General features: G+C 41.8%; 1 protein-coding gene across 7 annotated transcripts in view; it reads left to right on the top strand.

Moving 5' to 3' along the window:
- The window catches only part of KIF9 (kinesin family member 9), a 252267-nt gene that overhangs the window by 111175 nt on the left and 127936 nt on the right, over positions 1-13156 (top strand). For all 7 annotated transcript variants that reach the window (XM_033931868.1, XM_033931865.1, XM_033931864.1 and 4 more), the window contains one exon: positions 11790-11867. In XM_033931868.1, the coding sequence (XP_033787759.1) occupies positions 11790-11867 (78 nt within the window). The remainder of the gene's footprint in view (positions 1-11789; positions 11868-13156) is intronic.

Raw genomic sequence — 13156 nt, forward strand, 5'->3', positions numbered from 1 at the left:
CGCTAGGGGTCTTGTTTGCTGAATAGGTAAGTTTTGAGAGATTTTCTGAAGTCGAAGTAGGAGGGGGCCTCGAGTATCATTTGGGCCAGCCATGTGTTGAGCTTGGCTGCTTGGTAGGCGAGGGTTTTGTCTATGAATCTTTTATAGTGACAGAGTTTTAGCGAGGGGAAGGCGAACAGTTGAGTTATACGGGATTTCTTGTTTATGTGATAGAGGTTAAAGTGGGTGTTGATGTAGCTTGGAGTAGAGCCATTAACCGATTTGTAGCAGAAGCATGCGAATTTAAAAAGGACTCTTGAATCGAATGGCAGCCAATGTAGTTGGTGGTAGAAGGGGGTGACATGTTCCCATTTCTTTAGGCCGAAGATGAGATGCACGACGGTATTTCGGATTATTTTTAATCTCCTGGTGGTTTTCTTCGTGGCGTTTAGGTAAATGATGTTGCAGTAGTCAAGAATGCTGAGGAAGATTGAACCAGTAGGCGGAAAGCGGTGTCGTTGAAGTATTTTTTTATTGTGCGTAGTTTCCATAGTACGGAGAAGCTTTTCTTGACCAAGTGGTCAGTGTGGTTTTCTAAGGATAAATTTTTGTCCAGAGTGACTCCCAGAATTTTTAGGGTGGGTTCAAAAGGGAAAGTAATTCCTTTCAGTTGAATAGTAGTGTTTTTGATTTTGTCGTTGGGGGTGACTAGGAAGAATTTTGTTTTGTCGGGATTGAGTTTCAGTCTGAATGAGAGCATCCAAAGTTCAATCTGGTTAAGAATATTTGTGATGTGGTTAAGTAGTTCTTGTGAGAAATTGGTTAGAGGGATGGCTATTGTGATATCATCTGCATATATAAAGCATTTGAGCTTGAGGTTGAGTAGGAGGTTACCTAGGGAGGCCAGGTAGATATTGAACAGGGTGGGTGACAGGGGGGAGCCCTGAGGGACCCCACAGATGTTGTCCCAGCTGTATGAGAACGCATTGTTTTTGAAAACCTTGTAGGATCTATTTCTTAGGAACCCCTGGAACCAGTTGAAGACCTGATCAGAAATGCCGATGTGTACCAGGCATTCTAGGAGAATAGTGTGATCAACCAGGTCAAAGGCACTACTCAGGTCCAGTTGTATTATCAGGGCACTTGAGCCTTGGCTGAAGAGCGAGTGGAGGCAGGGCCACCATCAGGGCAGTACTACCAGTACTGCATTCAGGGGCCCGGAGGTGACAAGGGGCCCGGGCTCCCCCAGGGTCCTAGGCAGTGTTCCCTCTAAGGCAGCGGTCTCAAACACACGGCCCGCGTGTGGCTCTCCAGGTTTTATTTGCGGCCCGCGGTCTGGAGGCGATCATTCTCTTCCTTTTGGAGCAGCAGCCGGCTCGTTCGTTCAAAGCCGCGGGTTGGCGGCTCCTTGCGCTATCCACTCCTGCATCGGAAGCCTCTCTGAAGTCACACCATCAGAGAGGCTTCAGACGCAGGCGCGGATCTCGCAAGGAGCCGCCACCCGCGGCTTTGAATGGAATGAGCCGGTCAGACACGCTGCTGCTCCAGTGGCGTACCAAGGGGGGGGCGGTCAACTGTTCTCTTCCCTGCGGGGCCGACCAACTCTCGCGGTGGCCCGACGTCAATTCTGACATTGAGAGGACGTTCTGGCTAGCCAATCGCTGCCTGGCTGCCCGGAACGTCCTTTCCAACGTTAGAATTGACGTCGGGCGGTGAGAATTGATCGGCCCCTGTGCAGAAGAGAAGCAGAGAGATCTCGGCCTGTTATCAATTGCGGCTGCGGCAGCGGCAGCAGCCTATTCCACGGCGGTGGTGGCATGGGGGAGGCAGGAAGGAAGGAAGAAAGAAAGAAAGAAGGGGGGGGGGAGACAGGGAGCCAGAAAAAAAAAAGCAAAAAATGGGGCACAGAATTAGAGAAAGACAGAAAAAGTTGGGGGAGAGAATGAGGTCTGGAGGAGAGGAAGCATACAGGAGGCTGAAAGAAGGGAAGAAATATTGGATGCACAGTCAGAAGAATAAAGTGCAACCAGATGAAATTACCAAACAAAAGTAGGAAAATGATTTTATTTTCAATTTAGTGATCAAAATGTGTCTGAATTTATATATGCTGTCTATATTTTGCACTATGGCCCCCTTTTACTAAATCGCAATAGTGTTTTTTAGTGCAGGGAGCCTATGAGCGTCGAGAGCAGCGCTGGGAATTTAGCGCAGTTCCCTGCGCTAAAAACTGCTATTGTGGTTTAATACAAAGGAAGGGGGGTATATTTGTCTATTTTTGTATGGTTGTTACTGAGGTGACAATGCATAGAGTCATCTGCCTTGACCTCTTTGAAAAAACCCAGAATAGGAATGATAATTAACATTTTCTCAGCGTATAGTGTGCTTTGTGTTTTTTAATTTTATTTTTGGTAGATCATTTTGACTTGGTCATTTTAAAATAGCTCATAAGCCCAAAAAGTTTGGGCATCTCTGAGCTAGAGCGTTGAAACTGTGTATCCCCCCTTTTACAAAACTGTGGAGCGTTTTTTAGCGCCAGCCGTGGTGGTAGCAGCTCTGATGCTCAGAATTCTATGAGCATCAGGGCTGTTACCACCATGGCTAAAATCCACACTACAGTTTTGTAAAAGGGGGAGGGGTTCGTTTGTGATGACATATTCCATACTAGGCGAAGGTGTTTTCTGTGTTCTGTTTGTTCAAAAGACATGGTTTTCTGTTAGGATTGACGGTGTAGGATTGATCTGTGCTGGTCTGGCTTGTTTAGTTTTAAAATGGGTGTATTGATGTATTGCTCACTGCAATATGTAAGATGCTGCCTTTTCCTAGGTACTCATGTGTGACGTGTGGTTTGTTACTAAAATTCATGTTTTTCTTACAGATGGGGGGGGTATCCAAAAAATGATGGGCCCCGAGTGTTACATATGCTAGGTACGCCACTGTATGTAAAGATACCAGAAAGCTGGCATAGCAAAAACTTTAAGTAAATTGTTATTCTTCTAAGTTTTGAGTATTTAACCCTCCCACAATCTCACGGGCACTCGTTTCAAGTTTATTGAGATTTTGATTTAAACGCAATATCAAATATTTTCAATGCGTATAACAAAAATAAATTTGGGGAAATAAATAAAACCATTTGAACAATAAACATACAAACATATCCATAGATGATTTAAAATACATAAGGAGTACAAGGATAAACTACATTTGTTTAAAAATGCATCCTCCGTGCCTGCTCATAAATTTGTGGAGTATGTAACTTGTCGCTCATGCATATTTTTTTTTGCACACACCTCATCAATCCTTAGAGGAAACATTGGTCCTAGGCCACCATAGCACAAATTCTTGTATTATGCTTCTGCTGTGCACAACAAAAAACAATAAACACTGCTGTCATACTTTTTTTTGTCCCCTGCCGATTTCCTGATAGCACCCCCCCGGACAAAAGTGGGGGGGAAGGGGTGCGTGGGGGGCCCAATAGGATTGCTCAGTAAGGGGCCCAGAAATTTCTGATGGCGGCCCTGAGTGGAGGTGATCAAGAAGGGAGGCTATGATGGTTTCGGTGCTGTGATCTGCGTGGAAACCTGATTGATTGTCACTTAGGATGTTGAATTTTTCTAGATATGCTGCGAGTTCCGCCTTTATCAACCCTTCTGCTATTTTGGTGAATAAGGGGGATGCTTGCGATCGGTCTGTAGTTGGATGGGGAATCTAGTGATTCTTTCACATTTTTTATGATTGGGGTAATCATGATATGACCTTGCTTAGACGGGAAGTTTCCTGTGGATAGAAGGGAGGTAACCCATGTCATCATATTTGCTTTGAAGTGGAGCGGGGCATCTTTCATAATGTTCGGAGGGCATGTGTCCAATTTGCAGAAGGTGTGTGAGTATTTGTTGTAATAGGTATTAAAGGTGTGCCAGTCGATTGTTTTAAATTGTTTCCAGCTTAGGTCTGTTATAGTTCCAGGGTCAGGTTAGATAAATCCGGGACCGGGAGAATTGGGAACTGCTCGAGGGGGTTGGGTATGGTGGGTAGAGTGGACCTTAGTTTTTGAATTTTGGTGTTAAAGTAGTCTGCAAGTGAATTTGAAGTTAGCGTTGATTCTTCGTGTGTGTTTGTGAAGGTCTCGATGTTGTAAAGGTCATTGACCAATTTGAAGAGGTTACTACTGTTGGTTTTAGTGTTGCCGATTTTGTGGGAGTAGAAATTTTTCCTTTTTTCATTAGTGAGGTTTTTGTAATTTTTTAGTTTTTGTCTCCAGGCCAATCTGTGTTCTAGGGTTCCAGATTTTTGCCATAGTCTTTCTGCTTTTCTGAGGTCCTTCTTAACTAGCAGCAATTCTGAATCGAACCAGCCCTCTTTGTTTGTGGATCTAATTCTGCGGGTTTTGAAAGGGGCTATCTCGTTTAGTGTATTGGTACTATCTTTTATCCAGGTGCTCATGAGTTGTTCTGTTTCTTCAGTTGGATTAGTGTTGATTTCAAAGTGGGACCAAAATTCCGTAGGGTCGATTTTTCCTCTGGTGGTGTGGGTTTTGGTGATTCTAGTTTTACTATTTTTGGGGGGTTTGAGTTGGCATCCTATGGTGAGGCTGCATAGACGGTGGTCAGACCATAAAGAGTCTGACCAGTTGCCTTGTTTCCAGTAGAAGGTGGGGTTGATCTGTTCCTTGGTGGAGAGAGTCACTAGGTCTAGTTGATGACCTCTTTGATGGGTTTTGATAGGGAGGTGTTTGTCGAAGCCTAGTTGAGTGAGCAGTGACCAGAAATCTGAGATTTCTGATTGGTCAGTTTGCTCGAGATGGATGTTAATGTCCCCGCATAGAGAAAGTAAAACAAAAAAAGATAACTAAATAGTAAAGTAATGGATCGATGATGATTTCTGCAGTCTTCTAAACAAAATGTGATAGATTACTGCGCAAGACTCCGAAAATCCAAATAAAGTGATATTTATGCTGTGTTGAATGTATTTATACCAATCTCATATACACTGATATTTTATTTCTTTTACCCTGTTTTTAATTTTCTTAAATAGGTTGGAAAAAAGCCTCAGATATGGAGCAGGTGTCAGAATGTGATACATCACAGCTCTCCTGATCTAATCATCAGCAAAAAACCACCCCCTTCCCTAAAGTCACTAACAAATTTTTCTGTTTCTTTTTTTTTTTTTTAAATATACTTTTTTTAAAAAGAACTTATTTTGGAAAACTTTTTCATGCATCTTATAAACCTTCATGCACAAACCATGCAAACCTACTCTTATTAATAACATGTATAGAGTTCAGTAACACCAAATCCTGTGTAACGGCAGTCAAAACAGAAGAATATTGTAGCCAACTATTATTAACATAGTCCACTTATCTTAAGTTAGTCCTTTGATTTTCTTTTCTCTTCAGCTGTTATCCTCCTCAGTTTTTTCTTACCATGTATATCAGTAAGCCTCTATACTGCCACCGACATGGCCAGCATTTCATAGTAGTTATTTAAATTACTGCTACATCAGGGTAAATCTTCAAACAACTCTTATTTCTTACTGTAACTGGAAAAAAAATAATAAATGATGGTAAAACTATCATTTCACACAATCGCTTAATAATTCTTTTTTTTTAAATTAATTAATTTATAATTATTAACATGATATACAAGTAAAACAACTTGTGTAGGCAAATCGAAAGAAAACAATATATATCACATAATATTAACATATTAGGAATCCAAAATTTCTCCTTAGACCTCAAACAATTACTGGGGGGTGGGGAACTCTTTAATGATGGGGACCTAATTTAACTGAAGAAACAAAGAGAAAATAAATGAAAAGGCATTAACAGCTTAAAAGCTCCTCAAGATCCAAATTACTTCCCATTACCCCCTGGAGATTTTCTTCAAATCTAGGAAGGCTCGCAAATGTTCAGGAACAAAGAAAGTGTATTTAGTCCCAGCATATTTGATAAGGCATTTGCATGGGTACATCAATTGGAAGGCTGCACCAATTTCTTTAGCTTCTTGTCTCATAACTAGAAATGATTTCCTTCTTGACTGTGTCTCTTTATTTACATCGGGGAAAATCCATATACGTTGACCCATAAAAGGAATTTGAGATTTCCGAAAATAAAGTTTTAATACAGAGTTCAAATCTTGTTGAAAGATAAAAAACACAAGCAATGTTGCTCTTTCCTCAATTATTGTAGTAGTCTCCAGTATAGCTGACAAATTATCTAAATCCATAGTAGCAGGAACTTGCTGGATCTGATTTTGAATCTCTACTTCATTCCCAGAGGTTTTTTTCATAGGCAAATAATAAATTTTGTTTAATGGAGGAATAGCCTCGGGAGAGAAGTTTACATTTTGAATCAAGTACTTCCGAAACAATTCTACAGCTGATATTTCCAAAGTCTTTGGAAAATTCAAAAAACGCAGATTTAATCTTCTATTAAAATTTTCTAACTGTTCGATTTTTCTATGAACCACCAATTTATCTTTAACCAAACTATCAACTGCTGTTTTCAGGAACTTTATATCTTCATGTACTGATTGAAATTTAACTTCATTGTCAGTTTTAACATTTTCCACAGTTTTAGACAAAGAATCCATTTTTCTCACCAATTCTGATGTTTCTTGGGCAGTCTTCAATACTGTTCCTTCCATTCTTTGGAGAATTCCCTAGACATCCAGCGGGGTAGCCTCTGAAGGAGCTAAGGATAATATCCCAGCTCTTGTTGGGTTCACCGCGGGGTCTCCTGTCGCCTGGTTACCCTCCAAAGAACACAAATCCAAAACCCCTTCAGTATCAGGGGGGATTCTGACTCTCAGGCAATTGGACCGCAGGATACGAAGGAACGATGGGAGCAGGAGGCGATAGTGAGACTTCCGGCTCAGGCGCTGCTACTGAATCCCCAAATGCCAGCGCTAGCGAGCCTCGCTCTCCAGTTTCCTGAGGGGTCCTGGCGGTAAAGTCAAGTAGTGTCTGGCGCATAGGAGTTGAAGTGTCCGTCGGTGGAGGTCCCAATTGGACTGCGCCTTTCCTTTTAGTATGAGGCATTCTCGAAGGAAAATCTAGCAAAACCGCTAGCAAGGTAATCACTCACTCGACTAACACCAGCAAGCTGCCGCCATCTTGACTTCCTCCCCTCCCCCCCGGAAGCTCGCTTAATAATTCTTACCTACCTTCTCTTCAGTGTTCAAACTGCCAACATTTCCCCGTAACTACAAAATGGCATTAGTGTGTTTTATAGAGCGTTAGTTGCATTAGACCAATCATATCCTCACTCTCATTTAGTCTCAAGTACTGGCCTTAGCCTATCGTTCTGTTGGGATTACCCCATGCATTTTGATGTTTTTACTTTCACAGTTCTTCAGTATATTGATATCCATATTAAATAAAAATGTTGCCATTCCATTGCTTTTGACCATCTGGTTGTGGGTGGTCTGGAACTAGGAGTAACTGCAGTCATTGCCTGCTTACTATGCTCAATTTTCTCTCCTCATTTCTTTACTACCTTGAAATAGAATTCCTTTATCTAATTACTAATTTTAATATAATTTAATTTTGTAAACCACTCTGCTTGTACCCTAAGGAAGCGTGATATATAAAATCTAATAAACAATACACCATAGTCATTTATTCCTGAAATACTTATGCTTTTTTAAAAATTCCTTTTGTTTGATTTATCAAATTCATATTACAAGAAAATTTCACTTTGATGTCAAAAGAACATGAAAATTTTATTTACATCGAGCCAAAAACTTCAGGAAAATGGAACAACTCTTTGTACTATACAGTGCAAGCTAAAAAGAACCTCTAGCATCTAAGATTTCTATGTGTTGATGGATAAGATTTAGGGCTCCTTTTACGAAGGCGCGTTAAGGCCCTAACGCGTAGAATAGTGCGGGCTAAAATGCCGTGCGTGTTAGCTGCTACCGCCTCCTCTTGAGCAGGTGGTAGTTTATCGGCTAGCGCACGCTAATCCGGTGCATCCGCTAAAAACGCTAGCGTACCTTCGTAAAAGGAGCCCTTAGTTGTAACAATTTTTATTGAACAAGCCAGAAAAAGGAACAATGAATACAACTGTAGATAGAGTGGTACAAGAAACTATACAACAAAGGTCCCTCAGTCCCAAGATCCCACCCCCATCCACCACCCAACCCCCCTTCCCCAATCCTTTGCCCCGCACAACAAAAAACCGAAGTATACAAATACAGAAGTAGCTGCCAGAAGAAGCCAACAAGAAAGAGGGCGTATCAAGCCCATTGCAAGACACAATAAAGGAAACTAGCAGCATAGTAGCTAAGAAAGAACAAGTATCCCAACCCATCTAATTGAGGTCTGAACTTGACCAAAGTGAAAGCATGACATTCAGGGCCCTGGATTCAGATGAGCCCCAAAAGACAATGCGTAGGACCTCCCTCCCAAGGGCCCCCCACCCCCCAAACCTAAAACACGTAATAAAACGCAAACCAAGGTAAGCAAACAGACAAGCAAAAAAAAAAAAAAATTAAAGAGATGGATAAGATTTAAAGCCCCACTTTGTATAATACGTCAAGCATTGGAATGTTCAGGCTAGGATATTTTAATTCCCCTGGTATTTTACAAAAGGCAATGCCAAACATGGAGTGTTTATGAATACCTGTACGAATGCTTTCAAATACAGTAAAACCTCGAGTGACGAGAGGAAACCAAGATGGTGGCAGTCCCGGGACGGCGTCTCTAATCACCATCTATAGAGCAGTCCATTCCGATTCCTAAAAACTCTAATGCCGTACTCGAAGCGTAAGGGGACGGTCCGGACTGATCCCCCTGTACCCCGGATCCCGACCCCTGCTCAACGCTCAATTCTGGACTTTGTTTCCGTACCTGGGAGTTCCACGGAGGTATGTCTGGCGTTTCCTCAGGGGGAAGAGGACCCGAGGTATCGGACTGGGAGATTTCTCTCTCCCCTCTGGCTGCTGTGCCTCCACCATGCCCAGACTATCCTGCAGCTGAGTTGAGAGACCCCAGCGAACTTTCTCTTGCAAGGGAGACCCCAATTGCAGGGGCAGAAGCAGCGGAAGTTCTGGTTGAACAATGAGATTTGGAAGGAAAGGTGGCAACCTCCACTCCAGCATAATCATCTCTGGTGGTTACATTAGAGAGCATTTGGAATGCTCTCTTGAAGCTCAACTCTCCTGTCGAAAAATCTTCTCAGCAGCTAACAACGCTTGTGAGTACTGTTAAATCTCTATCTGAAAAATTTGAAGGAACTAAACAGCAATTAACTTCAGAGGTTAAGCAGGTCAAAGAAAAAGTAGATCTTCAATCTTTATCCTCAGGATTGGTTAAAGACAAAATTCTTCTCAACAGAAAAATTGAACAATCCGAAAACTATAACCGAAGGCTTAATGCTCGCTTGTTAAATTTTCCAAAATCATTAGGAGTGACTCACATGGAAATGTTCAGGAAATTCTTGATTGAAGTTTTCAACTATTCTGCTGACTGTATTCCACCAGTCAATCGTATTTACTATATTCCTCATTTGCCATGTCGCAGCCCATTTCTCAAGCATGTTTATGTCATGTTGCAGATCTTCACAATCCTCCTGCGTTTTCACTACTCTGAATAGCTTAGTACCGTCCGCAAATTTAATCACCTCGCTTGTCGTACCAATTTCCAGATCGTTTATAAAGATGTTGAAAAGCACAGGTCCAAGCACCAAGCCCTGCGGCACACCACTGGTGTCACTCTTCCAGTCCAAGTATTATCCATTTATCCCCACTCTCTGCTTCCTATGCTCCAGCCAGTTTTAGATCCACGTGAGTATTTCACCCTCGATTCCATGACTCGCAATCTTCCGAAGTAGTCGTTCATGTGGAACCTTGTCGAATGCCTTCTGAAAATCCAGATAAACAATGTCGACTGGATCGCCCTTGTCTATCCGCCTGTGTACCCCCTCGAAGAAGTGCAGCAAGTTCGTCAGACAAGATCTGCCTTTGCTGAAGCCATACTGGCTGGTCCTCATCAGACCGTGTCCTTCAAGGTGATCAATGATGCGGTCCTTTGTCAGCACCTCTACCATCTTTCCCGTACCGAGGTCAGACTCACCTGTGTGTAGTTTCCCGGATCTCCCCTCGAACCCTTTTTGAAGATCGGCATAACATTTGCCAACTTCTAGTCTTCCGGAATCTTCCCCGATTTGATTGACAGATTGGCTATTAGTTGAAGTAATTCAGCTATAGTCCCTTTCAGTTCCTTGATGACCCTCGGATGGATGCCATCCGGTCCCGGGGATTTATCGCTCTCTAGCCTATCAATCTGTCTGTATACCTCTTCTAGACTGACTGTCAGCCCTGTCAGTTTCCCGTCTTCGTTTCAAGCATAGAGCCTGATGGGTTCCCGTATGTTGCGTATATCCTCTTCGGTAAATACAGACGCGAAAAATGTGTTCAGTTTTTCAGCGATTTCTTTATACTCCCTTTATTCCATGGTCATCCAATGGCCCCACCACTTCCTTCACGGGTCGTTTCCCCTTAATGTATCGAAAGAACGGCTTGAAGTTTTTTGCCTCCTTGGCTATTTTCTCTTTTGGCTCCTTTTACTGCCTTATGGCACCTGCATTGATGTTGTTTGTGCTTATTCCAGTTTTTGTCCGTTTTTGACCTTTTCCATTCCTTAAACGAAGTTTTCTTGTCTCTGATCGCTTCCTTCACCTCTACAGTGAGCCACGCCAGTTCTTTGTTCTTTTTACTCTTGGATCCTTTGTTGATATGTGGTATATGAAGATCTTGCACCTCGGTGACTGTGTCCTTAAAAAGGGACCAAGCTTGCTGTAGCGTTTTTACAGCACTTATCCTCTTCTTAATCTTCTTCCCCACCATGAGTCTCATCCCTTCGTAATTCCCTTTTCAGAAGTTCAATGCAGTGGCTGTTGTTCTGGTCCGATATTTCGCCCCTGTATCCAGATCGAAGCGGATTATATTGTGATTGCTGTCTCCCAGTGTTCTTTCTACTTCTACACCTTCCCTTTGGAATTAAGGAAAGAAAGTTCTATAGGCCCTTTTAAGATAAAGTTGAAGACTTTCCTATTCTTAGACGCTTTTGATATATAACCACCCTCATAAGGGCAATAATCTCATTGTTCTTCTTCAGGTCAACCCTCTCCTTATTGTTCTTTGTCTGGTGTATGTGTTTATGCTTTTACTAACCAATCCCAAGTAATGATATGTTTTGTTTTTAATCTTCTATTTTGTGCCACTGTATGCTAATAATGGATTTTAGTGTACACCGCTTTGAATTTTGGATTAAACGGTATAAGAAATTTTTAATAAACCTTAAACATCAGTAAATGCTGCATCCATGAGTTAACGGTTTCTGCATGCTAATTTATAGAGTAACTGCTTACCATGCTTTATTAAACAGGCTCCTTATTGTTGGAAAAGCTCTCATAATTGAGGCAGAAAGTTGTGATAGTGATAGTGTCACTGGAAGATATAAAGTGACTGTGCAAAACTAATGCTGGTTTCTCATGTCATAATAATACATAAACTATGGTATGCACTGATGTGAAGGTTAACACATCGATTGATAGAAAAATCTCAATATACTGGTTTGTGATTTTATTTTCTTTGGTGTCTCTGTTCACATTCGTAAAAATGTATATAGTCATCTTTTAATACACCTTTTTCTAAACATTGCAAGAGACTACTTGCCCATAACAAAAATTTTTATGGTGACTGGGTTAGCAAGTGAAGGGTATATAAATAATTTAAAGCTGTCACTGAATGTAGTGACTCAAAATAAACTCAACTCTGGGATTAATACACAAGCTTCACTTTGCATTTCAGCTGTCTTCTCTTCGTTTTGCAAGCAGGATGAAATGTATCCCAACTGATCCAGAGATTATCCAGTATTATGACCCAGTGGTAAGTTAGCTGCATGGTTCACACTTCATCTGATTTTGATAAATAAATATACAGCATATGGATCTATTAAAGAGAAGGTAATATGTGTAATAAAAGAAGGGCCTAAATTAAAACATATAGGCAAGTAGTATAATGGGTACACCTCATGTCAAAATGATTGACAGCTGTCAAACATAAGGATTGACCAATCAGCGTTCACTTCCGGAGGCCTAATATTAAAAATGCCTCTAACTTTTAGAATTATGCTCCTAAATTGGCCTCTTTGAAAATTTATTAGGGCTGGGAGCCTAAAATTTTACTCAGAGTTTTACTAAACTTCTAAATTAGGAGCATAAAAAGTGGGTGGCAATAGGGCAGATTTAGGGCAAGGGAAAACAGGAGCTTAGTAACAATTCTAAAAAAGTAAAAATTCTAAAAAAATTGTCTCCAAGATATTGGTGCCCAAATGGCATGCGCTTAGGGCTTGATTCTATAAACAGCATTTAACTCCTAGATGCTGTTTGGTATGGGCATCAATCATCTGCTAGGCACCATTTGTAGAATTGCGCCTGGCAGTGCCTAACTCTTCTTAGGCACCGGTAGGCATTGAATCCTTAGCTGCATTGCCATTTAGGCCAGGGTTTTCTTGACCTAAATGAGTGTGCCTTGGAGGGGCATTTTCAAAACATACATCTAAGTCCAATTTGCAAGTATGACACTAGATGTCCAAAGTTGGCAGTAAGAAAATACCTATTCTGTATCGCTTGGTAGACTGGTATAGTTCTTACGAATGGGTAATATGCCTCACTGCTACTAGCAGGTAGAGACTGAGATCAAACTAGTATATCAGTATAGCATGCCCCTCTTGCTACTCCAGTTTTCCTCAGTCTCTGGTAGCAGGTGGTAAGGCTTTTCAACTCCCCTCTTAGCACTGTTGGAACTTTGTTTGTGGACTCCTGGTTCCCCTTTTTGTGTCAGATAGAGCTTGGGTGGGTTCTGTTTGGAGATCCGTCCGACCTCGGGGGTGTTAAACCCGGCGGGTCTCATGCTGGGTCCCTCCCCCCACCTCCCCATATTTTTGTAGTGGGCCTGAGCAGGTGGCCTGGCCCCCTAGTTGGTCAGCCCTCCAGCTTTGAGAGCTGTGGAGTCTGTTCTGTCTAAGTAAAAAAAAATAACAAAAAAATCCTGAGGTGTGCCGGTCTAAAGGGCTCATTTCCCTTTATAACTGCCTTTTTTTCTGTGTTTTTTCTCAACTAACCGGCACTTTCTTTACAGCTAGGGCGGTTTTCAGCGGTTCACGGAAGTTTCGC

Source organism: Geotrypetes seraphini, chromosome 2 (assembly GCF_902459505.1).
Source record: "Geotrypetes seraphini chromosome 2, aGeoSer1.1, whole genome shotgun sequence".
Classification (NCBI taxonomy): domain Eukaryota; kingdom Metazoa; phylum Chordata; class Amphibia; order Gymnophiona; family Dermophiidae; genus Geotrypetes; species Geotrypetes seraphini.